The following is a 26,171-nucleotide window of genomic DNA, read 5'->3' as shown; positions in this document are numbered from 1 at the left end:
TTGCTCATAGCTTCCACTCTTCAGTCTGCAAGTAACAGGAAGCAGCAGGTGATAAACCATTTTCATACCCAGTGAACAATAGTAGATCAGTAATGCCTTATGGGTGCTGTACTTCTCCCATATAGTTGTGTAGTATTAGTATTGTTTTTATGGTAGTGATTACTCATTGTTTGGCTGTAACCACCCACCCACAGCATCCAGGCATTGGGATCCAAATAAAAGGACATCTGAATGATTGCATGAAGGGCCCCTGCCTCCTGTGTGCTTGCACTGGGGCCCCTGCTGGGAGTTTGGTAGCAGGTGGAGGAAGGGTAAAAGCCTAAAATGGCCACCATACCCTGCTCACCATCATTATCACCAGCAGCAGCACCGCCACCTCAGAAGCCCATCCCCTAGCGTTCGTCCCGGGTATGTACCCTGTATGCGCAGGGGCGGAGAAACTGCCGCTGTGCGCTCTTATTATTGTAAGAGTAATTTCTTTTTTACGAAAATGGCGTCTAGTCAGGGAGGTGTGGGAGCTGTCACGGCTCTACAAAGCCATCACTACTCTAGCGGACCTCACTGGAGCCCGGGAATCAGCCAGTACCAGCACCAGCAGCAGCACCACACGGCCAGAAGCCTGGACCGGGCTCTGGAGGATGCCGTGTGCTCGGGGATACTGAACCTGAGCGGTAGGAAGCTGAGGGAGTACCCAGGGATGAGCTACGATCTGACCGATACAACACAAGCAGGTGGGTTTCCGTGCATGCATGGTCTATAGAAAACCACGAGTCAGTGTGCTTCATAGAAAAATTTGCTCACGGATTTACCGGTTTGTGAATGCAGCACGCCCGCATTGTGCATGGATTTCTTTATGGCTAGAGGCGCATTAACATGCAGGTGACAATATTTAAAGGGATATTCCGTCCACTGAGCTGGTATCTGGAAACGCACGTATACATCCTGGTTGTAATTACTGTCCACTCGGGCTCATATATCACACCACTACTGCACAAGGGGCTCGGCTGCTGTTGTGTGGTTGTTTTGGTCGACGCCAACAGCTTTCAGTGCCCCCCTCCCTTGAGACACATGCATGAGACGGCAGGCGCACCCAAGCCAGGCGCTGTGCAGTGGTTTGCACACTGAGCTGCAGTTGATTTAGCACCGGGCTGCTGGAGCAGAATAGGAATGAAATGAGAGGACATGTGTAAATACTTGCTCACAGAATATCATCTGTGTGTACATCTACATGTTTATTTATTTTTCCCATTTTCGGCACAACCAGACAAAAGATGCAGTGTACTTGCAGCCTCTCACCCTGTGTGCATATGCCCATATAGCTCATAATCTGTCCAAGAAGAGGAAGACACTGGTCTACTTTTGGTTGTCTGATATTTATCTGTTCTTTGGTCTTCTTATTTTATGTTATTGGATTTCTGCAAGAGCTAATTAGAATAATGTGTTCATAATGTCAAGTCAGTCAGTAGGTCATTATATTAGGTCAGTATTAGGCTCAGGTTTTGTGAAGGCTGTGTTGTCAGGGTCAAGGGTCATCATCATTTCTATTAGACATGGTGGTTTAGGTAAGGGCTTGTCTAACTTGAATAGCCCCATGATAGGCTATCTACAGTGTAGGAGCATATTTAGGGAAGTGTAGAAATACATGTTTTAATACTGCAGGCAGATTTAGAAATGTTCATATTGCCAATCAGTCAAAATCATTATCTTGGACATGTAGATTATGCTGGATCTCAGAGTGATGGTTTCATTCTCTGAGATGTCCACATACCATATGGTGTTACTCCATCCAGTGCAGCTCATGGCAAGCCGCTGGTTTGTTGGAGAGCCCTTACCCCAAGAGATTAAAATTTTATGCTCAATGATTTTGGTACCTCTTCATACACAGAGGCACACATTTTTTTCTAAAGATCCCTACCTTTTGGAAAACGAACAGATTTAAATGCATGTATGGAATCAAATGTGAAGTAGAAGTGATTGTATTAGAACACAGTATATTTGGGCTGGATGTTTGTTTGACAATAAGTAGACATTTTGGACATGAATGCAGTGATATGATGTGAAATAATGATGTCATTTTAAATTGCTTGCTTGCACAGTGTGAAAGCCTACATATACCTTTGAAGAGCTGAAGTGCTAAATATTATGCACATGCTGTATTTCGGGGGGAAGACACAACAGGAAGTTAGAATGCACTTTTTCTGGCCTGCTGGGCTGAATGGTTTCTATTTAAAGCTTGACTCTCCTAATGTATCATTATCAGGAGTGTGCCTTATGTAACACGGGTAGCAATGACAAGCGATATGAGAGTATACATTTCTGTCACACCTTTTGATTGTGTGAGTGCTGCAGTCTTTTTGTCACATCTTCATCGAGATGCCTTGAATAGAAGGTGCTCCAGAGAGGAGTCTCACTTTCAGATGTGCAAGGAGAGATGTCAACACCTCACAGCGCCAAACCCTTACTTTAACTGCAATCTCTGCTGTGAAAAGAAACAGCTCTTTCAGACTTAAAAAGGCAATTTCCTCTTAGATGAAGAAAAATCCAATAATTAAAACCGGTTCTCTCTTTGCAGTTTAGTATGTTCTTGGTAACTGCTGATTTTAAAATAAAGGTCAGCAGGTGCAATCTTCTTTACTTTTCCTCATCTCTCTCAGAAGGACAGCTTCTCACTCACTCACTCACTCACTCACTCATCATCAACTGCTTATCCTGTGTACAGGGGCATACATTTTTTTTTTTTTAAATTTACCTGTAAGTAGAAACTATTTTGATAGTATGTGTCTCTATTTTCTCCTACAATACAAAGCTTTACGTGTGTGGAATAATTAGATCTGGGCCCTTAACTGAAGCAACAGCATGGTATCCCACCATTAATTGGGTGTTTGGGTGTTAGAATTTCAGTCCATCCCATTGCTGGTTTTAGAAGTTAAAATGGTGTTTTTCAGGGTCTAACTGAGTGGCCTCCATCTGACTAATGAGCAGCAGACGGCTCCACTCGGTGTACACAGAGAAAGAGAGAGGCATGCTCACACAAGGGTGTGTGTTTGCAGTGTGCTACCGACAGTTTGTCTCCAGTCAGTTTGTTTTCCCATGGGAAAGTGCAAGTGCTGCCCTGACCTTGGAGAGGGGCTGGGGAGTAGTGTATCAACCTGGACAGATGTTCAGGTTCATATCCCCACACGCCACCTGCCTGCAATTACCCTGCCCCCAAGGGTACAACCACTCACACGTTAGGTTAGACTGTGCTTCCACTGCAGCACCATGCTGTGTGTTTCATTGTGTGCAGTACTGTCAGAGATACAACAAAGTGTAGACAGCAGGAGGATCAGCTGTGGTTTTGTGTGTGTGGTTGCTCTGGGGAATCCTAATAAACAAATATATTTTTTAACCAACAACATTGTTTGGTTTCTGAGAGAACATAATGACTTATTTACAGTGTACTTAAGAATGTAGGTCGTGCAGTAGATTGGGAGTTTAGTTTATATTCCTTTGTTTTATGAGTGTGCTGCGAAATTGAAGGCTGCACAGAATCTGTTATCACACTACAAATCTACATAAGTGCATTCTTGTATCCTTTATGAAGGGTTTGGTGTAATATTTAACAGCCAAATAAAGCTCTAAATTAAAAGGATGCGAGGTCAAAGAAAAGATGACGTTTTTGTCGCCAACTGAGGGTGCATGCCATAGTGATTTGCTTGCCAAAAAACAAACCATAAGCTGCAGGATTTACTCTGTGTCATGTCCAAAACTTCTACAGTGTGCTGTTGAAACAGGTGGCAAAATCAATATTCCACTTTTTGAATAGGTGTGACTTGAAGCACACAGTATGTCTCACACTGTAGGAATGCTTCTTGATAGGTTTAGTGCTTCAACACAGCTTGTGAAGGACATTCTCCACGAGGACAGAAGTATCTGGCATTCTTGTTTTTAATAATGGACTAGTGTAAATGCCGAAAGTGTCACTGCTCATTGAAGTAGATTGCAGGCCGACTCATTCAAAAGGCCTCCAGAGGCTTAGCAATTACAAACACAGAGCTACACTGTGCTGCTACTTATACTTTGCGCTCTGTCTTACTTAAAATCAAATCAAATATTCTGGGTGTCTTATAAAAGCCTGTCCTGTCTTCATTCGTGTCATGGCTGGTCTGCGAAGAATAGCATGCACTGCTAGGAGGCTACTCAAAAGAACTGGCCTCCAAAAAAATATTTTTACATGACACATCATAGAAATATGAGTGTAGCCTGAAAAAAAATCCACATTCCCAACTTGAGCTTCTTCCCTCAGGGCTCCTTCTAGATTTGCCTTTGCATGCCTAGATAGAATATATGCATAACTGTCAGTAAGGAAAACACAATGCCATGTCACACACTGTTAAATATTTGAATAAAACAACTAAACTACCAAAATGAAATGATGGATTGTTATTGTGAATAACGTGTATCCCCATGATGCTTATTATTTTACACACTGTAATATAAAGAAATGATTTTGTAATTAGAGTTTTAATTGTACAGTATATGCCCAATGTCTAGTGGATTAAACCCATTTTGAAGGTTTCTTAAATGCTTGCTCAATAGTATTCTCCACAGTGGCGTGGAGATAATGTGGTCGGAAACATGTGATATTTTTAACAAAAAGTGACCTGTTTCTCACAAGCCCTTGAATTGAAATAACCTTTCGAGTAATTTAAGCCAGTGCATAATGTAAAAAACAAAACAAAACAAGAAATACATTCAAAGTATGTTGGTTGTCTTGTGCTAGCTGGGGCTTAATTTTAGGGCTACCACTTATGATTATTTTCATTATTGATTTATCTATCAGCACATTATTTTAAATTAATCAAGCACTGTTTTCTAAATATATCTATACAGTATAAAAGAATAAGTACAATTGCTCATTACACAGCAATGTTACATCTCTAATTGCTCATTTTGTCTGAACAGCAGTTAAAAACAAAGCATGTTACAATGATACACAGATAACCTACACATTAGACGTTTGTTCTTGACAAATGTATTAAATGACTGCTTACATTCAGAGGTAACATATAATCACTTTAGCAGTGTTGTCTCCCACAGGTGACTTTAATGACTGTGACTCAATCAGCAGGTAGTTATAGTGACAAGCTAAGTGTATTGCCGCTGCTCCTGGTATGGTTTTTACATTGAGAATATGGGTGAATTTTTTAAAATTTCATTACATTCAGTCAGCAATTGTAAGGGGCAAATTTGAGGTTTAAAGAACACTAAGAATGTCTGCCCCAAAGTCCTGAGGCATCCTGGACACCAGCCTCATGTTCAATAAAAGCCTCTTTGCCCCCAACACATCTTATCATTGTTGAAGTGGCTTCTGAAAGCCTAATAAGGAGTCTTCTTGGTGAATCTGCAGGAGCAGATTGATAGTAGAAGCACCAAGCTGACTGAACATCCAACACCTGAGTCCATACCCAGGCAAACTCTGTGCCCCACAGAAGGTACCTGTCTATGTTGAACACTCAGCGACGCTCCATACCACACCCAAAACCTGCCAGCCAGACAGCGTGGTCACATCTGCTGCAGGGCACAAATAATTAACCCCAATAAATCATGTTTTTGTTGTGTTCCTTCTTTGTTTTCATTAAATTGAACCTTGTAGTGGTTGGAAGTTGCTGCTATAGTAAAGACCTTTAGGACTGAAGTACTTTGGTGTCAGTTTTGCACATGATGCTGGGGTCTTGTAGACCATAAGTAATATTTTTGCAGTGTTGTATTAAGATTTTTTTATTGCAATCTTAAAACAAGTATTTCCTTTAGAAGCCCTCTGCAGCAACTCACAGAAGAAAGAGAGACTGTGGTCTGTGATTTGCTTGAGCACTCAGCAGGATATCTATTATCACGGAGTTTGCTGTGTCATGTGAAGACAAAGCCAGACATCATCTGCACTAGCAACATAAATGAATAGATTGCCGATTTGGCGTGAGGGTGCAGCGTAGTGGAGCTGTGGTGGAGGGCTCATCTGCCTGGCAGGCCTTGTCCTGCGGGAGCTCTTGGCGACCAGCAGGCGGATAAAAGGCCCACTGTGGACTGCAGATGGTGCATGGCTTGGTTTGGAGAAGGGGATGGAGATGGACAGGCTCACACAGACTGCCCCCACCCACCCCCATCTCCCATCGACACACATGATTCCACTGCTACAGAAGAATCCCCAGTTGTGGGGCTGGAGGCAGGGAGTTGGGGAAGTCGTCTATATAGGCTTCAGCTGGGCTACAGCATCAAGGTCTGAGCCTCAGGGAGAGGCAGCATTTACTCTTAATGGAAAACCAGTCTACTCTGTGACCTCAGCTTTGGTCTTTCCCCATGTGGCAATTTCTGTTTCCCTTAACCTCTCGGCTTCTTTTCCCTTTGTGCTGCTGACTGTCTCATGGCCTACTGCTCACTTCTGCTTACTGGCTGCTGTCTGAGTTTAGACCATAGCTACAGAACGAGGTCCTGTCTGGTCTATTGTTGGTCATTTAAGGCTTATCAGAAAGCCTGTTCAAAGGCACCAAAACAGTTTTGCTCTCCTCATGATGTCTTGTAACCTCAGGGAGCAGGGATTAAAGGAAACCTCAGAAACAAACAGAAACCTCTTTATCACTAACTGCTTTCAGTAAAGCCCAGACAGTAGCTTCATTGTTTAATAAAGGGTGGTAGCTACATGCATTAGGGGGATGGAGGTGCAGGAATGTTTGCTTTTCCTTCAGTATGGATGTGGCATTTCAGTTAGGTGAGATGGAATAAATTAAAATGTTTTTATCTGTGGCTGTGTAGCTCCTCATGAAGTAATCATCATGTCACCTGGAGATAATTCAGACAGGATTGTTCACACACACACACACACACACACACACACACACACACACACACACACACACACACACACACACACACACACACACACACACACACACACACACACCGATTTGATCTACTGAATCAATGTGTCTGAAGGTGAAGTCTTATCAGTAAGAGTCGTCCTTACATGTACTTTTCTCATAGGTCCCCATGTATCCTCATGTTTCCTGTTTAAATGGACACTGTTTGTGTAAGAGTTTTTTTGATGAAAAACACAAAGAGAGAGAGATAAAGATGTGTGGATTGCATGCATGTGTGCATGGAAATGTCTTGGGCTGTTTGAGTGATTCAGCAACCTTGAGGGATACTCAGGCTTTGTGCATGATCCAAAGGCATGCATAAAATGTAGACCAGAGTGAACATTAGTATGGTTGATTATATATGGTAAAAATTAGTACATGATGTATGTGTATAATAAAGTGCTGAATGTAGACAGATGGTAGAGTGATGAGCTTGACCATCAGTATCTGCCTACATATCCAAGTGAGTGTCTAAATATTTTATCGTGAGAGGCAGATACATATTAGAGTCTTGTGCTCATATTCATCGGCTGGAGCAGGGTTTACATTCATTCTTGGCTGATAAGGCTGTGATTTTGCAGCAAATATATTGTCATTATATTTAAAAAATATTTTTAAATATATAAACATGGATGCCTCATTTTTTTTATGTTTTTTTCACAAATGGCACAAAAATGCAATAGTCTCTAGAGACGGCAATGTCAGATTGTTTGTCTGTAGGACTGAAATATCCCATATTAACTGCAAAACTAACCTGCAAAACTAATGACATTCCCATTAGCCTCAGCTGTGCAATGTGTTTAGTGCTAATTAGCATATGTTAGCATGCTAACATGCTAAACTAAGATGGTGAACATGGTAAGCATTATACCTGCCAAACAGCATGTTGTCATTGTCAGTGTGTTTCCATGCTAGCATTAACATTTAGTTCAGAGTACCACTGTGTAAAAGTACAGCCTCACAGAGCCGTTAGCATGGTTGTAGACTCTACAATATATGAAAAAAAAAATATATATATATACACACACACACACACACACACACACACACACACACACACACACACACACACACACACACACACACACACACACACACACACACACACACACACACACGTATGTATGTATGTATGTATGTATATATACAGTGAGGAAAATAAGTATTTGAACACCCTGCTATTTTGCAAGTTCTCCCACTTAGAAATCATGGAGGGGTCTGAAATTGTCATCGTAGGTACATGTCCACTGTGAGAGACATAATCTAAAAAAATCCAGAAATCACAATGTATGATGAACAACCTCCTTCCCTCAGTTAGAGCATTGAAGATGGGTCGAGACCGGGTCTTCCAACATGACAATGACCTGAAGCACACAGCCAGGATAACCAAGGAGTGGCTCTGTAAGAAGCATATCAAGGTTCTGGCGTGGCCTAGCCAGTCTCCAGACCTAAACCCAATAGAGAATCTTTGGAGGGAGCTCAAACTCCGTGTTTCTCAGCGACAGCCCAGAAACCTGACTGATCTAGAGAAGATCTGTGTGGAGGAGTGGGCCAAAATCCGTCCTGCAGTGTGTGCAAACTTGGTGAAAAACTACAGGAAACGTTTGACCTCTGTAATTGCAAACAAAGGCTACTATACCAAATATTAACATTGATTTTCTCAGGTGTTCAAATACTTATTTGCAGCTGTATCATACAAATAAATAGTTAAAAAATCATACATTGTGATTTCTGGATTTTTTAGATTATGTCTCTCACAGTGGACATGTACCTACGATGACAATTTCAGACCCCTCCGTGATTTCTAAGTGGGAGAACTTGCTAAATAGCAGGGTGTTCAAATACTTATTTTCCTCACTGTGTGTGTGTGTGTATATATATATATATATATATATATATATTACACACACATTAGATTGCATTTATATTATGTTTATGTCAATATATTACATTTCCATATTACATCTGCAGATGCAGTAATATAATTTGGGCATCATATAAGCCATCAATAAAAGACTCGGAATGATCAAGCTCAGAATGATAAATCCTGTACAAGAGCTTAATTTATATGAATTATTCCAAACTAGACCGTGGCATAGAAATCCTACCACTCTACAAGAAGCAGCCCAAAACTCCCTTTTTTAAAATAACCATTTGGTGGTTAGCTTATGTTGCATGCAACTGATTTTTCAACAAAAAGAAACAATTTGGAGTGAGTTCTAACACTTTCCACCAATCATACAAATCTAAAGCCATTACTGTGCCACTCCCAGTGAGATCAATATTGGAAATACTGAGATATTACACTGCCAGTAGCACTCAAGCCATTGAGGCCCAAGACTGTGGTGTAATCTTAGACCAGTGTTCGATGAAGAGGTGCACTGCACACCGCTCCTTCACCGACACGAATTGATTATCTTTCAAGTCTATGGCCTCATGCTAAAGCAAACATTATGGACGGTGCCCAGATCTTGAAAATATTATAATATGTATGTCACCCGTATGTTCAAATTGTACATATTTCATCAGCTCCTGTTCCTCCTTGCAGATTTGTCGAAGAATCGCCTCACAGAAATCCCCCCAGAAGTATGTCTATTCGCACCCCTTGAGTCGCTCAACCTCTATCACAACTGCATCAAGTGCATCCCTGAAGCCATTATCAATCTGCAGATGCTGACTTATCTTGACATCAGGTGGGTTATTGCTAAGACTATACTTTAAGTTTGGTTCCTGTGTCTCATTATATACAACAAAAGTGAATGTATTTAAGTGTTCAGCTTTATGTCTCTCAAGAAGTGCTCATTCCCCTTTCTGAAATCTAACACGGTAAACATGCTTACATGAAGGAGAGGCATTTCCTCTTTTGCTGAAACTCAATTCCCAGTGACCAGATACTCAATGTTACATCCTCTGTGTACTATTTCATATGTAGGTCAATGTTTTGTCTTTCTCTACAGCCGAAATCTCCTGTCAGTTTTGCCAAAATACTTGTTCAGCCTCCCCCTCAAAGTCCTGCTTGTGAGCAACAACAAGCTTGTGTCCATCCCTGAGGAGATTGGCAAGGCCAAAGAGTTGATGGAATTGGTGAGCAGTGTGTATGTGTCAGTGCGTATGAACTTGTGCATGTTGTACTGCCATAGTAATCCCATTTCCTACACTTTGGCTCCCCTTGCAGGACGTGAGCTGTAATGAGATCCAGGTGCTGCCAGCTCAGGTGGGGAGGCTTCAAGCCTTACGAGAACTCAACATCAGGAAGAATTGTCTTCACATGCTGCCTGAGGGTAAGTCCCTAACTCTATGGGTGTTTTATTTTTCAGGCTAATTGGGTAGTGGCAGCTGCAGATGAGGGAGAGGTGTTAAGATTTGTTTAGAGTGACAGTTTTGGCAACATTAAAAGTCCTTTCATAGCCAAGAATTACAATTCTGCAGTGTTTGCTTTGTGTTAGCTATCATATTACCTTTTGTGCAGCTGTGATGAAGATGAGAAACATGTATTAAGCAATGCTGTCTAAAACGGGTGCGAAGGAAGGAATGATCATAATGCCATGCTTATACAATCACAAACAAAACACAACAAACCCTGCTGCCTCTGATTTTGTTTATATCTTATTAGTATGCTAAGGTTTATGTGTCGACATGACTATGGGCACCTTCGTTGGTCAGCAAGTGTGTTTAGTTCATATGAATATCCCAAGGTTGAAGTCTCTTATGAAGCTGACATAAAGGCAGTTGTCTATACCTTTTCCCATTTGCTGCATTTATTTGAATTAGAGTGAGTTAAATTATTAGCGTTAGTTTGACATGATCAAACCCTTAAGTTGGAGAAAGGAGCATAGAGACACATTTTTACTGAAAACATCTGCATTACAAATAGCTTCAGAGATGTGGACGTTCACCAGGCAATGAGAATCTAAAGTAAAGTTGCTCACAAGTTGCATTGTGGGAATTGTGGGATCTAATATTTTCGGAGCTTGAGTCATTAGCCCCCCCGGCATCAATTTAGATAGAGTTCCTACTACTAAATAAGACCAATGACAAATTGGCTCAGTTTTTAGGGCGATACAGTGCGCTGATTAGCTCTAACCCACCAGCAAATACAAGTGTATTACAATGTGTATTCCAATCATAGTGTATTACAATGATATAGACATCGATTTAACCCAATACATGTACCACACAAGTTCCCCCTTGCATGTTGAAAGCTGAGCATCACATTCAACAAAAGGTGTTTATGAAGCTCTTTTTTATGGACTCCACTTTGTCTGTACTTCCAGAGTTAGCTGACCTGCCTCTCATCCGACTTGACTTTTCCTGCAATAAGATCACAGAGATTCCTGCAGCCTACAGGAAACTCAGGCAGCTGCAGCACATCATTCTAGACAACAATCCTATGCAGTCTCCACCCGCACAGGTACGTGAATTCATATTATGAACGCACATTTTGTGGAGGTCAAGTATATTATGGTGTCAACATGCAGCATAAATGGATTTTATGGGTTTCCTGTATGTGATTGAGTTGACCAGTTATCATGTCTATAGGGGTAAATCAATGTCACTGTCATTGTAAATGCACTTTGACCATGACAGTTTCCAAACAAAAACAGTCTAAATACGAAGCGATCCACAAATACACTGTGACCACACACAGATTTGACAATTGAATACTGAGCATTGCACAGCAAATGTACGCATGTCTTGAAACCAACGAGGGTTAAAATGAAGGGCAACTGGACTTGGTTGAAGATCTTCAACCAAGTCCAGTTGCCCTTCATTTTAACCCTCGTTGGATAACTATGACCTGGATGACTGAGAATCTTCATAGACATGTCTTGAAACAGTGGTTTAAAAATACAAGTTAGACTGTATTTGTAGAAACTGTAATTTGTGATTGTTTGTCAATTTTTAATCTATTTTGTAGATCGTGTTTCATATTTGTGGATCATGGAGCGTTTGTTTGTGGATTTAAAATGTGTGTTTTGTGTTTTCAAATTGTATTTGTGACTCATAGTGTATTACAATGATATTGACATCGATTTAACCCCATACATATCCCACACACACAATGAACATGGTACAATTGCTCTGTCTAGTGGATAAATGAACATCCAACTTTCTAGTGGTTACAACAACTCTGACTCTAGAGACACCTTGTATTCATGTGTATGTTTCAGATTTGTCTCAAGGGCAAAGTTCACATCTTCAAGTACCTGAACATCCAGGCGTGTAGGATGGACAAGAAGCCGGACACCCTGGACCTCCCGTCCCTTGGAAAACGTTGCATCCCACAGCCGCTTACAGATAGGTGCTGACACATTTATTGTTATTGTTTCATCATGGCATGACACACAGTGCACCTACTTTTGTATAATTTCTGTTCCATTTAACACATTATTTGAACATACACCTGCTCCCTGTGATGAAGACTTATGTTTAGCACACTCTGCAAACTGTTCATTATACTGCAGTTGCAAATTGGATTTTATCTATCTATTATTATCTGTCACAAAAAGAGAGCTCTAATGTGCAGTTTGTTTTGCATATTTTCAGCATGGAAGATTTTTATCCCAATAAGAATCACGGGCCTGACTCTGGAATTGGTAGTGACAATGGTGACAAGAGGCTGTCTACAACTGAGGTCAGAATTCAAAATACAAGATTTACTGATGGCATTGCCAATGCATGATAAACACGTTATCATGTTTTACTACTTAACTGAATGCAACATTTCTAAATTCATGAATCTCAAAGTACACTGTGTGGAATTATCTTTCTTATACTCTGTTAAGCAATGTAAACACTGCTGATGCTAGCTAGTAATTATTCTTTTTAGTTGGTTTGTCCGATTTTCATGATATATAGTTAATCTAACAAATGGAAATGTGGGTTCTGGTTCAGACAATAGCTCTAGCAGACTCTCCAGAAAAAAAAGGATAAGACAGCCTTGCAATTGGTGATACAAAATTAGGCAGATACAGCAAGCAGACAAATCCAAAGAGACCAAAGCAGAGGTAAAAAAAACAGGCTGAGGACCATAAGAAAAGGTGGGCAGAATAGACGAAAAATGGCTAGATAGGTAATGCACCTTGGCAGTAGAATATCTGGCAAGAATTGAATGCTAACTGGGCACTGGGGTAGTTGACTAATAGAAAGAATGTGATCGGAGCAATTGACTGAGTTGGGAAGCTCCTAGGGAGTGACTGGTGGAAAGATTGAAGTTGTTGTGGAATTCCACAACTTCAAAACACACGTGCGTGGGAGTCCACCTCTGCTCCAGTCACAGGTAGCCACCTGCTGCTGCTGAGACAAAGTATTGCGTGAGAAGAGAACAGATGTCGTTATTCTTGAGACAGCAGACATCATTAGAGATTCTATTCAGTCAAAGATATCACACAGATATGTCTGCCTAGATACCTTGGGGTGTAGCTATAACTGTCAACTAGGGTTGGGCGTCAAGAGTCAGTTCCACATTAGAACTGGTTCCAATATTCCAACTCCAAATGAATCATTAAGAAATTAAAATTATATTCTGCTTATCGGTGTACAGTGTACTGCAAAATCCTACAGGATAGAATGATAGGATGATACCCAACCCTACTCTCAACTCAATATTGATGAGCAATATAAATAGTGATTAATATGTAAAGATAATTGACTGTTTACCGCACAAGGTTAGAAAGGCAACATGAAAGATCATGCAGATGAAGTATAGGGTGAATCAGGTGAACTTGTGATGCAGATTCTGCAGTTGATGCACAATCATTCACTCAATATCTCAATTTAAAATGACAATTATGTGCAAACATTTCTATGTAAATATTTAAAAAAGTAATTAAAAGTAATAATTAAATGCAGGTGCAAAGACCAGCACACAAACCCATTTGAACCAAACTTTCAAAGTTCACTCCTCATTCTTTTCTTCTCCCGCAGCCTTCAGACGATGACACAGTCAGCCTGCACTCTCAGGTTTCAGAGACAGCCCGTGCTGATGCTCTCTTGCTCCTCTCCAAAATGGACTCTTGCAAAGGTTACCGAAAATAAGTATCACATATTCTCGTTGACAGCAATAACAGAGACTCGGGGTTGTTGAATGAAGTGCCTAAAATATGACAGTTTATGTGATGAACGCGGATGCTTCCTCCCTCTATCAGATCAGGATCTCTATGACTTTATAGAGCCCAACCCGGACGAGGATCCTGCTCTGTCAGAGTGTGATGGGCAGCAGAGCTGTCATGTGTCTTGTATAAAGGTATACCTATCTATCTATCTATCTATCTATCTATCTATCTATCTATCTATCTATCTATCTATCTATCTATACCAACATAACAAAAAGTAATTAAAAGGACATGGTGTGTGTGTGTCTGCGTGTATTTCAGGAACTGGAGAAAGTTCTTAACATGTCTTACCAAAGCAAAGATAAAGACAGCTGGAAAGAGGAGTCTGGGTGAGTGCATTGTTCAACACAGCAATCAAACAAACAACTTGTGTTAGCTTGAGTTGTAATGGAACATCCTGTACCCTGATCACAGTGGCTACAGAAAAGTAATGGACGAGTTGACCAGTTGTTATTAACCTGAATAATTTTACAATAAAAACAAGACAAAAAAAAGCCACTCACGCATTCTGTATTCTACCGCCCACATAACTGAGCAACCACTTGGGTAATGGTTGTTGACAGCTCATCAGTCAACTACACTGATGGAGCTGAACCAATGAACTAGTTCCTGTCATCACTAGCAGTAAGCTGAGAAGTTTGCCTCAGCTTCCGTACTTATCTAACATCTAAATCTAAAGTGTAATGTTACTGAAGTGGGTGGTCTGTTTGATGATCATGTGTGGACCATAAACACAAGAAAATACCCTTTGTGCAGTCTGTCAGTTTAAAACATCTGCAAATATTTTGCTGTTTTTAACTGTACAATGTTAGAAAATTATGTGCAGCCTTGATTTACTTTACATGGCCTCAAGGACAAATAAATTTGTGTTCAAAAAGATGATGGATTAGATCATTTTGTTTATATACACACAATGTCATAGAGGCTTTTGTGTTTTGACAGCTGTGCTGAGGCTTCAGTGATAATGAGTGCTCTCTTCGCTTTTGCTAATTTGTGCCAGATTATGGCATAATGTTTCACCTCATGAGTTGAAAATGGCTAAGCTGTGTACAGTTTCGGATGATGATAACTTTGATTTGGAACTTTTCCCAGGTCTGATAAGGAGCAGCTAGTTGAGGAAGAGGATGATGAGCTGAAGGAAGTGCTGGATCTAAGGAAGATTGCTGTTCAGCTTTTGCAGCAGGAGCAGCAGAATAGGTGTGTGACTCTCCTTTTTCTTCTAGTAATGTAACAACAGCCATCCCATACTCACTGAAACACTGCACTGCCATAAGTTTAGATCCTCATTTCATATCCATATCCACCTCTTTCTTCTGTTACTTTCTCTTTATTCCTCATCACGTAACATATACAGTATACACATTTGTGCTGCTGCCAGGTCAGGCTAACAGCTTAGATGCAAGATTGTTTCCTGTTATGTAAGCTGACATTGTAGAACTGTACAACTTGTGACAAGATCATCTCATCACCCCTATGTTTGTAGATTCATTATTTGTTTCTCAATATCCACATTTTCCATACATCCCCAAATATCACTCCATCATCACCAATTTATCTCTTTCACCTCTGTAAATCAGATTCTTATCAGAATCACTCCACTTACTCTCTGGCGATTCTTGTCCTTTCCCTGATCGTCTTTTTACATTTGATTTATGGCTTTCAGACGGCGGTCCTTAATTTGCAGAGCAGAGAGTCTTATTCATCGACGGAGAGTGACTGGCCGGGCACACAGGTAAATGCACTTTCTTTAGCATCATGTATAGACAGTTTGTATGTCACACTGGGTAGATAACCACTTATCATGTCTAACACGCTAACGCAGCAGGCCTCTGGTGTGTTTCTGTATCTACCTCAACATACATTCCCTAACAGGCCTCATTAGTTTTGTCTTGTCCCATATGAATGAGTATGTGGACAGCTGTTTCTATGATTGAATTTATGAAAAAATGTTTCCATCAGAAGTGAAACTAGCTCACGAAAAAGTGAGCTAGTTTATGCAAACTTTGATAAAAGCTTAAATGAGGATTAGTCTATAAACAGACGCATAAATACAGTTCATCTATTGTGCAGATGAATCTCCTTTTGTTGCTCGATTGTAGAAATTTCCATTGAATTTGACTCAGCCCAGATTTTTTTTCTATTTGTAAATACCACTAACAATCTGTCTGCACTATGTCACATGAGTCACCACTCAGTTGGGGAGAGAGTGATGGGTACTTTATTTATCCCCAAAGGGAAATTGCAGTGTTGGCAGTAGCAGCTGTTTACTTATAATAAAAACAAAAAATAAACAGTTGTGCTTAACCCCTAGATGCAGATGCAATTTTTGTAGTCCATCTTCAGAAGATTGTAGTTTCATCACGGCAGGTCACATCAGTAATATCCGCCATCGCATAATTACGTCGTCTAGACGGGCATGTTTCCTGCTGAGTGACTGTTGCAACTGCATCTGTTTCCCTCTGCAGATTCCTAAGTCACTCTGGAAGCTCCAGCAGCAAACCGAGGCCCCCTCCACAGACCGCTCGTAGGTATGTACTTTACAACATGTTCAGTCACGCTGACAACAAGCACACATTTACAGTGGAGCCCTTGTAGAGGGCATGTGGTAATGACCACATGCCCTCAACAATTGTTATGTTAGATACTTTATAATTTATCTCTGCTGATTGATAAAAACGTTACGTGTCCAAAGACAATGAAAAATAATTTTGGAGGAATTATATATTTTTTCAAAATACATTGTGGCTCGTTTCCAACTGCACAAAATGTACACAAAAGGAAAACATCAAATTTAGAAGCAAATATTTCACTTGATATAATAGACTACATTAGATCCTAACATTATGGCCAAATGCAGCTAGAAAGCTGACGTTTGACAGAGTTGAAATTAGAATTATTTTCACAATTGATTAGTTGTATAAATATTAATTAATTAATTATTTCTGCTTGATAAATGACTTTATGGACTAATCATTTCAGCATTAAAGGTTAACTTGCTTTTTAAAACCACTTTCCAGGTTAATCACAGGGCATTTAGTGCTGAACTTCTGATTCTAATCAGTCACATACTCCAGAAAACTTGTGAGATTTGCCAATTTCCTTGTGTTTAGAATTTTCTTAGGCACAAACGAAATTCACAAGTGATCTGGGCCAGGCTTGTCGTATGAGTCATGTACAATTAGTCTGCCCTCCTCCACTTGTATGTAGCAGTGTATATTTCCAGTGTATACAGCATACAGTATTTATTTACATATGTATGTAGACGCAGATACAGTCATTTGATGCAGCTTGTGTCTTTATTATAGTGCCTCTCTGGATGAAGGAAGTAGTGGAGCATCAGTGCTGAGCGGACAGGTACAAACTGATATGTGATGTTTAAAAATTGTCATCCCTTGCCTCCTATTTCTCGTGTGATGTCTGGCAGATGCAGAGAATGATTTGAATTTTAACTGTCTGCATTTACAGCCTTCCTCTTCCTGCTCATTTGATGGCAGCCTGAAGGCAGATCAGTCAGATTCAGAGCCAAAGTGGCCTGAAGTCCCACCTGTCCTTAATCAGAATGAAGATCGCAGGAGAAACAAGTACCTGAGAAAAGATTATCTGAAGGTACAGTATGAGCGTGTGCTTGTCTCCCCATAACAGCAGTTACCAAATTCATGGTTGGTTAAATGGAAACTCTGCAGAACACATTTCATTAGTTGCCTGAAGACAAATTCTGATTACTTGTGTGTATCTGTCTTACCTCTATTCGTACCAATCTGTACATGTTTTCATTTTGTTTTCAGTTTTTGAGATATCCATCTGTTAAATGTCAGTTTTGTCAAATTTCATACCACAGTTTATGGAAATTAATGGGATTTTTGATTGTGTTCAGAGAACTAAATGCACGTTACATTTGAAAAACTTAACAGAAACATGTATCCAGACAATACGGACAATCCACAGAGCTCATTGAGGACAAAGTTTTCAAGGGACCCCATGAAAACTTCTTTGTTTGTTCCAATGAGGTCTGTGGATTCTCTTGAGTAACTGGGACATTGTCTATGGAAATACACACTGCTGTTGAGTTTTTTCAGGTCTTTGAGCACCACAAACTCCATTCCCTTATTTTGTTTATTCACACAACCCACACAGCAGAATTTATCAGGTATAAAAAGATAATGCAGTGAAAAAAATAGTGAACAACAAGTCTCCTCAAGTTTGCGTCTATAGTTGAACACCTGTCTAACCGGAGACCAAGAATAGATATGGAATAACATTTCATCATTAAAATAACGTGTTTTTTCTTTCCTGGCAGTACAAGTGTCAGAGTGCTCGGAAAAATCCCAGTGGGAATGACGACTGTGAGGTTGGTGTGAAAAATCTTATCACCTCAAAACATCTTTCAGTGCTATAACAATGCCTTCTGATTGTAACGAATGTGTTGTCTCCAGGAGGGCTTGCGCAGCACTGACTTCAGCACCACTCTGACAGTGTTTGGACTAAAGCCAAGATCAGGTAATACACAAGTGCTTATTGTATGGCCTCTATTGTGTTAACTTTTTGGCTCAGTGTTTTTTCTTTTTAATGCAGTTATAATCATGGAACTTGAACCAACCTGAAGATAATAAAGAAATAGGTACTAGAAAGGATATAAGCTCTTGTGATCTGATCAATTTAGAAGCGTAGGTAAAAATAGAAAATGGGTAAATAGCAAAACATATTTGAAAATAACATTTTTGAAAAAAATATTCTCTCCCCATGCGTTTGTTTTATCAGTGAGTAGAAAACAGTCTCTTACTTTCAAATCAATGGGATTTGCTGAACGAGTCCATATTTGGTGTGGCTGTATAAACACCGACACAGTGCTCCATTGTAAACCATGGCCCATAGCTGTTGAGCTGACACGACTTTCCTCTTCACGTGAAGCCAAAATATCTTAGGTGGAGTCTGAGCTTTCTTTCTCTGGAAGTGGGAAAGGTTTCTAGGGAACTGTCAATCTGTTCTATATCAGTGCATTAGCAGTAAAGGGCAAGGTACAACAGGATTGAGGATTGTTTGGGAGCACTAATGAATCTTGGCTCAGTATACATTTTCATAATCATTGAAACATGATTTTATCATGATTTATGAAACAACAGCGGTGTATTTAGATAATTTATTTAATTAAAATTAAAGTAAAAGTATGTAAGTATAAATAGGAAAATGTACTGATATATATATACACACACACACACACACACACACACACACACACACTTTTCATTGTCACTTTGTCACTTTACTTGGTCCGTGCTTGTAAAATTAATAGGAAACAACTCTATCTGTGTTTCTCTGCAAAATGCTAAAATGGGATGCCAGATGTACCTGTACAGTAATCCACGCCTTTGTTACCACTCGGTTGGATTACTGTACATGGGGGTCACTGGGTCCTCTATTGCTCATCTCCAGATGGTACAAAATGCAGCTGCACATCTCTTAACTGGAACACGTAAACACCAGCACATTTCCCCCATTTTAGCCTCACTCCACTGGCTGCCTGTACATTATAGAATCCATTTTAAGATTCTTTTTGCTCTTAAATTTCTTAATGGTCTTGCCCCACCCTACATCTCTGAGCTGCTACATCCCTATAGACCCACATGTTCTCTCAGGTCAGCCAATCAACTGCTACTAAGTGCGCCAAAAACAAAGTGCAAGCTCAAAGGGGACTGACCTTTTGCTGAGCAGCTCCTAAACTGTGGAACAATCTACCCCTGCACATTAGAGAGGCATCTTCACTGTCTGTTTTTAAGTCTCTTCTTAAAACCCACCTCTTTTCCATGGCCATTGATAACTGAACTATTGTTTTATTGTATAGTTGTTATTGTTTTCACTTGTATTTTATGCGTCATGTGAGCTATGTATTTAGTGTCTTTTGTTTATTTTTCTGTGCTCTATAAATAAAATTTGATTGATTGATTGATGCAGTATTTTACTTTCGTAGCTGGTTGACGTACAGCTAATTTTGAATTCTTTTATATAGAACCTGCGACTAACTGCAATTTTCATTAGGGATGGCTGATTATTTTCAATTGATTGTGTATAAAATTTCAGAAATAGTGAGACCTGCTGTCACAGGTACCAAGAACCAAAGTGACCTTGAAATTGCTTGTTCTAGCTGACCAACAAGTCAAATCCCAAATGTATTCAGTTTACTGTAGTTTAAGACGAGAAAAAGCAGCGTATTCTCACTTTTGAGAAGCTTAAGCCTTGAAATGTTTAGCATTTTTTCCTTATTTAATCAGTTATTAAAATTGTTAAAATTTTCAGATGATTGACTAATTGATTAATCGTATAATTATTTGAATTTGTATGTGTATATATCATATTTTATAAGGTCTTTTTTTGTGTTTTGCATGCTTTGTTATCAGAAATCAATATGATATGATTTCTCAGCATTGGCCCTTTAAAGTATATTTAGTTTGGCAGACTTTCTGCACAGTGGGAGTAGAGTGTGGGTATCACTTATCACACTAAATCGAAGCAGACTTTAGTGGTCTGTGGTTGAACTGCTAGGATAGTCAGTAGTAGCTGTTTCTAGGATTTTATTTGTATCTCTCTGTCTGTTATCTGGAACTCAGAACAATGTACTTAATTTATTATTTCAGCGTTCACCAGAGGAAGTCGTCAGGAGTACATGTCAACAGACCCCAGTTTCACTATGAGGAGGAAGATGGAGCACTTGAGAGAGGAAATGGAACAGATAGGACTCTTACGGCAGGTCAGGACCCTCATGGCTTGTTTATGCCTTTGCATTTTACACAAAGCATTGACTCACTCACACGCCAAAACATGCTAGATCCTGTTTTTGTCCTGGTGTGTGAAGTTATGACTAAATCAAATGACCAGAGGGATTGTGTGTGTCACAATTGCATTTGGTTTCTAAGAAGTTGAGTCACTCTGTATCAACCCTATTGACTCATCTCATTGTGTTAGGCCTATGCAGTAGAGTATGTTTTGCATAGTGAAACATTTCTCAGAATTTCTCACATTTCTCAGCTTTCACTTGCTGCCTGACCATGATGCATCATCACCGTGTAGTGGTTGTTCTTTTCTTTTAAAGGAGAGAGCTACCAAATTCCTTCTGTTTTTGTAGTAGTAGCCTAGAGCTATATTTTACTACTAGTTCGACTAACAATTGCTATATATGAAAGAGGCTGCATGCCTCTGGGGCAACTAGGGGTTAAGTGTCTTGCTCAGGGACACAACAGTGGATGGGTCACAATGGGGGATTAAACCCGGGTCTCTCACACCAAAGGCAGGCGTCTTATCCACTGTTCCATCAGCACCCCTAGTAGTTTCTAAGACGAGTACTTGCTACTAATAATGTAACACACACAGAAAAACAACTTGTTGGGCTGCCATGTCTAGGAGGATATGTTTTGAAAAAGGCTCTTATTTTCAGTGTGTTCACACGAATGACAGGATGATAACTGAAAATGATTTAAAGTTTAGATGTCTTATTTTCAATTTCAACAAATCTCTAGCTGTCTGTTCTGTGTGTGCACTGAATAGAAAATCTGATGTTTCACACAGCCCTGGCTCTGTAAAAGGGAAACAAACAAAGTGACTCGAGCTGAGCCACACAGCATCATGCCAGCCGTTCCAGCCATGATTGTGTTGGGTAACATTTAATTACTTGCCCACTGACATTCAACTTACTTTCTAGTTTGCCAAGACATGCTGTTGTGAGTGTCGCTGTCTGGAGCTGTTGTGCTAGCTCTGGGACCATCTCGTCCTCTCTGGATGTTAGCACTGTAGTGACAGTTGCTAACCGACAGCCTGGCTAACGTTAGTTACATTTCCTGCTTTGTCCTTGTTCGCTCTACATTATAGTGTTTGTCATGGTATTGGATTTCTTCAGAATCGCACATCACCCCAAGTGTTTCAATAAATCTATTTCAGAATTGCTCTTGTGTGAACATGCACAATTCCCATTCTTGTGTGGTGTTGGTGATTTGTTTCCTTCAAATTCACCTGTCACCATGTATTTGATCCTGTCTGGAGTCACTCGTAACAGATGAGTCACCACTTCAATTCCCTTTGACTGTACATTGTTTGTAGAACCAAACTTTGCAGTTTTTACAGGGCCCATATGCAGTATTCTTGTAAATAAACAAAAGAGCCATGTTTACATTCTGTGTAACTCACTAAAACCCAGTGTGTGTGTGTGTGTGTGGTCTAACAAACATGTTGGGTGCATTTCCTTCCTCATAAAACATATGCAAAGCCGCAGTTTTTAGTATTGTAATTGTTTACATACGTTTTTACTAGCTTTCAGGCTTCGTCTTCATTGTCTTTGCTGTCACATTGCTTCATATGCTGGTACATTACCGCCACCTGTCGATCAATTGAATTGTAGTAAACTATTGCACTTGCACCTGAATGCATCTAATATAGCTAAAAAGCCAGCCAATGAAACCTTCCTTATCTTATCACTATTTTCTTCTGTCTTACTGCTTCAGCTGCAGAAGAAGCATGTCTTACAGTAAACATGGAGTGAGTAGTGGTGCAATATAAAATGATTCTGTAGTGGGAGCATTATTTGATAGGGGATATTAGAATATCAGAATACGCTACCCCTGAAATAAAAAATTATGATGTTATAATAGAGAAGACTGTGAGAGTTGTACCTTTATGGGATTGGAAATGAGAACACACAAGGTAGCATTTTTTGATAGGGCAGAGGGAATCAATAGACTCTGCTATCGATTAGCGCTACGTATATATAGCCAGAACACAGATGTTCTGACTATATATGCTGCCTTGTTGAAAAAAAGCGCAAAAAAAGACTATTCGTGGTCGACCCTAGAAGACACAAATGAAAAACCAACTTCAGCCTTATACAGTGAACAAAAATTAAATGCTATCCTTCCTTTGACAGCACTGTCATATAAACAAATGGGACAACTCCAGCCTGACTTGACTGATTGCTGTCACGCTGCAGAGACGGGTGTTTTTCCAACAAGCTTGCAAGATGTCAGTACAGATAGTCAGACAGGCCTTTACTATGTGAAAAGAGCTTATTCTTGGCCTAAAACCACAGGAAAACAAAGAAGATAGGAAAGGAAAACAACTTGAAACAATTCTAAGGTGATGCAGATTGTCTAGAAGAACAAGGATAGAGATGTGAGGTCATGTGATAGAGGAGACCAAAGAATGCTTTAGGCAGAGAAAGTTGCAACCCACGGAGATATCAGTGTTTTGCATTGAAGTATGAGATCATCCAGTTAATGACAAAGACTTTTCACAAACAGTTGGTGGACTCGAGTCCGAGTCTCCAACTTGAGTCCAACTTAAGTCGCACACACACTGACTTCAGACTCGACTTGAGAGTTGTCCTCAAAAGACTTCAGACTTGACTTGGACTCGAGGTGCGGGACTGTTGAACAATGTTTATTTTTAGGAAACGTCTAATGAGCATGCTGTTATTCCCCTCCCTGCGTTACCTATAACCTGCCTACGTAACACGTAGTGCCAGCTGCGCGCGGACACACGTGAGAGAGGACAACAAACACCGGCAGCTGCTGAGCCATTCATCATAAACTTTGGCTTTAAAACTTCATACAAGACCCAAACAAAGAAGTGCTGAATGCAAAATAGGTTAGTGAAAATGTTTAGCTCAGCATTGGCCATCTAACGTTCGCTTCTTGCTTTAGCTCTTCTTAACCTTTATTTAACTAGGAAAGTCACATTGAGGTTAAAACCTGTTTTACAAGTGAAACGTAGTCAAGACAGGGTCAGATAGCAGGATCAAACAAATAACCAAGCAACAATAATAAACCAATCACAACAACATCATTAGGTACAACAGAAAACACAGCAAAACCAGTCTCCACAACAACATTTTGTACAACACCGAGACACAGCACAACATCACAAACATTTAGGTATTACATAATACCCTACATAGTAGCCTACTGTTCACAAAAAACAACAGTATTAGATTATAGATTTATAAGCTTATTAGCTACGACCTACAGGAGGTTAACTCCGACTGTCGTTCGTTATGAAAAGATGAATGAGGGTTTGTTTACTTACCAAGATTGTGGTGACCGATTAACGTAATCATTTACGTCCCGCTGGCTGCCATCACGTTAATTATTACCGTTGGCTGCAAACAGGTCACAGGTTTATCGTTGTTCATGCATCGTTACAGTTTTATTTAGTTATAACATTACAATGGGTTTGAGAGTCTGCGGGGGTGTTGACTTACAGTAGTTAATAAGCTCTCATTAGTTGTAGAGGCATTGTAAATTAGGATACATGGTTGTGCTGAGTAAGTGAAAAACTTACAGGTTTAATGTTGATCATGTAACGTTACAGTTTTATTTAGTTAGTTTTACACTGGGTTTAAGAGTCTGGGGGGTGTGTTGACTTACAGTAGTTAATAAGCTGTCATTAATTGCATTGCACATTACATAGTTGTGCTCTGTAAGTGAAAAACAGGTTACAGTTACAGAATTCCTTATAGCTATGCAGTTTTATAAGCAGCCTGGATTGAATGCAGCAGGTGATACAACATTCATTATAACCACGAGAGACCTGAGACTTGACTTGGATTCTAGCTCAGAGACTTGAGACTTGACTTGGACTCTAGCTCAGAGACTTGAGACTTGACTTGGACTCTAGCTCAGAGACATGTGAGCATCTCTACTGACAATAGAGTAAACTTTCCCTTTAATAGCAAACCCTCAATGTACTTCTTTTTACAATATAAGGAGTTGGCCACATTCTACACTCACCTTACTAGTACTGGGTTGGACCCCCTTTTGCCTTCAATACTGCCTTAATTCTTTGTGGCATACTTTCAACAAGGTGTTGGAAACATTCCTCAGAGACTTTGGTCTATATTGACATGATAGCATCATGCAGTTGCTGCAGATTTGTCGTCTGCACAACCATGAAGTGAATCTCCCGTTCCACCACATCCCAAAGGTGCTCTATTAGATAGAGATCTACTGCCTTTCTGTCATCTCAAACCAGTCTGCCCATTCTCCTCTGACCTCTGACATCAACAAGGCATTTTCATCCACACAACTGCCGCTCACTGGATATTTTCTCTTATTCGGACCATTCAGACAGTTGTGCATGAAAATCCCATTAGATCAGCAGTTTCCAAAATACTAAGACCACCCGGGTTGGCACCAACAACCACACAACGTTCAAATTCACTTAAATCCCATTCCCTCCCCATTCTGATGCTCTGTTTGGACCTCAGCAAGTTGTCTTGACTATGTCTACACGCCTAAATGCATTGAGTTGCTGCCATGATTAGCTATTTGTGTCAACAAGCAATTGAACAGGTGTACCTAAAAAAGGGGGCGTTGAGCGTATGTTGACAAGTCATTTCATTTCCATTTTTTCTGAATATTTCAAGGTTTATGGATCATCCATGTTGTCTTAAAAGACTTTGAAAACAGTCGTTGACTGGGATGAGTCGTTTCAAGGTTAAGAATGAACTTTGAATCTCAATAAAATCATTGTCAAAGCTGGTGAGAAACTGCACTACTTTCTCATCTCGGGAAAGTGCTCTGAATGAACACTACAATTGAGGTCAAGAAGGTTTCAGAAAAGAAACAGCATGCATGGACCAGAGTTTCATAGAAAACACCATTAGGCAATGATGAGAGCACAACAAACCTCTTTATTGGGAGAGCAAGGAAGAATTTTATATAAACACCACCTCAAACATCACAGAGAGGTACCATTAACTTAAAAAAAAATCCATCTGAAATGATTACCCTCAGTACCAAGATTTGTTGAGGGGATCACAATGTCAAACACTATGAGATAAATCAAGATGTATTCATTGGACTAAACTAGCTGCAGGACCATTTATTTGCTGATGATGGTGCCAACCAACCCTCATGTAAAAGAACAAAGGCTTTCTATTTGGACAGATACTGTGCACAGATTCAAATATTCAATATTGCAACACCTACCGTGATGAATTACAACCTGTGGTATGTACTGTTGAAGAAGATGTTAAGACACATTTATCATAATTCTGTTATGCCTTTGGCTACTGCGAAACATATGAAAATCCCGCCAAATGTCTTCATCATGCATCTGACAGTCAGGGAATTTGACGGCTTACCTCAGGTTATCTGAGGTTTGATGTATCTTTTGCTCCAAAAAT

At 40.0% G+C, this 26,171-nt stretch overlaps 1 protein-coding gene across 2 annotated transcripts in view; it reads left to right on the top strand.

Moving 5' to 3' along the window:
* The first annotated feature begins 446 nt into the window (after positions 1-446).
* lrch2 (leucine-rich repeats and calponin homology (CH) domain containing 2) overlaps positions 447-26,171 on the top strand; it is a 36,608-nt gene continuing 10,883 nt past the window's right edge. The window contains exons 1-19 of one of the 2 annotated variants that reach the window (XM_046041015.1): positions 460-731; positions 9,442-9,586; positions 9,851-9,977; positions 10,069-10,174; positions 11,168-11,304; positions 12,065-12,195; positions 12,441-12,528; positions 13,821-13,917; positions 14,042-14,139; positions 14,270-14,337; positions 15,101-15,205; positions 15,672-15,740; positions 16,474-16,536; positions 17,314-17,362; positions 17,474-17,614; positions 18,306-18,356; positions 18,442-18,505; positions 20,638-20,750; positions 21,699-21,836. In XM_046041015.1, coding sequence (XP_045896971.1) covers positions 491-731; positions 9,442-9,586; positions 9,851-9,977; positions 10,069-10,174; positions 11,168-11,304; positions 12,065-12,195; positions 12,441-12,528; positions 13,821-13,917; positions 14,042-14,139; positions 14,270-14,337; positions 15,101-15,205; positions 15,672-15,740; positions 16,474-16,536; positions 17,314-17,362; positions 17,474-17,614; positions 18,306-18,356; positions 18,442-18,505; positions 20,638-20,750; positions 21,699-21,749 — 1,944 coding nt within the window. In that variant the 5' untranslated portion in view covers positions 460-490 and the 3' untranslated portion in view covers positions 21,750-21,836. Of the gene's footprint in view, positions 732-9,441; positions 9,587-9,850; positions 9,978-10,068; positions 10,175-11,167; positions 11,305-12,064; positions 12,196-12,440; positions 12,529-13,820; positions 13,918-14,041; positions 14,140-14,269; positions 14,338-15,100; positions 15,206-15,671; positions 15,741-16,473; positions 16,537-17,313; positions 17,363-17,473; positions 17,615-18,305; positions 18,357-18,441; positions 18,506-20,637; positions 20,751-21,698; positions 21,837-26,171 lie in introns of those variants that run through there. The other variant, XM_046041016.1, reaches the window with a different exon arrangement.

This window comes from Micropterus dolomieu, linkage group LG23, assembly GCF_021292245.1.
Source record: "Micropterus dolomieu isolate WLL.071019.BEF.003 ecotype Adirondacks linkage group LG23, ASM2129224v1, whole genome shotgun sequence".
Classification (NCBI taxonomy): domain Eukaryota; kingdom Metazoa; phylum Chordata; class Actinopteri; order Centrarchiformes; family Centrarchidae; genus Micropterus; species Micropterus dolomieu.
This window is presented reverse-complemented; position numbering and strand designations above follow the sequence as displayed.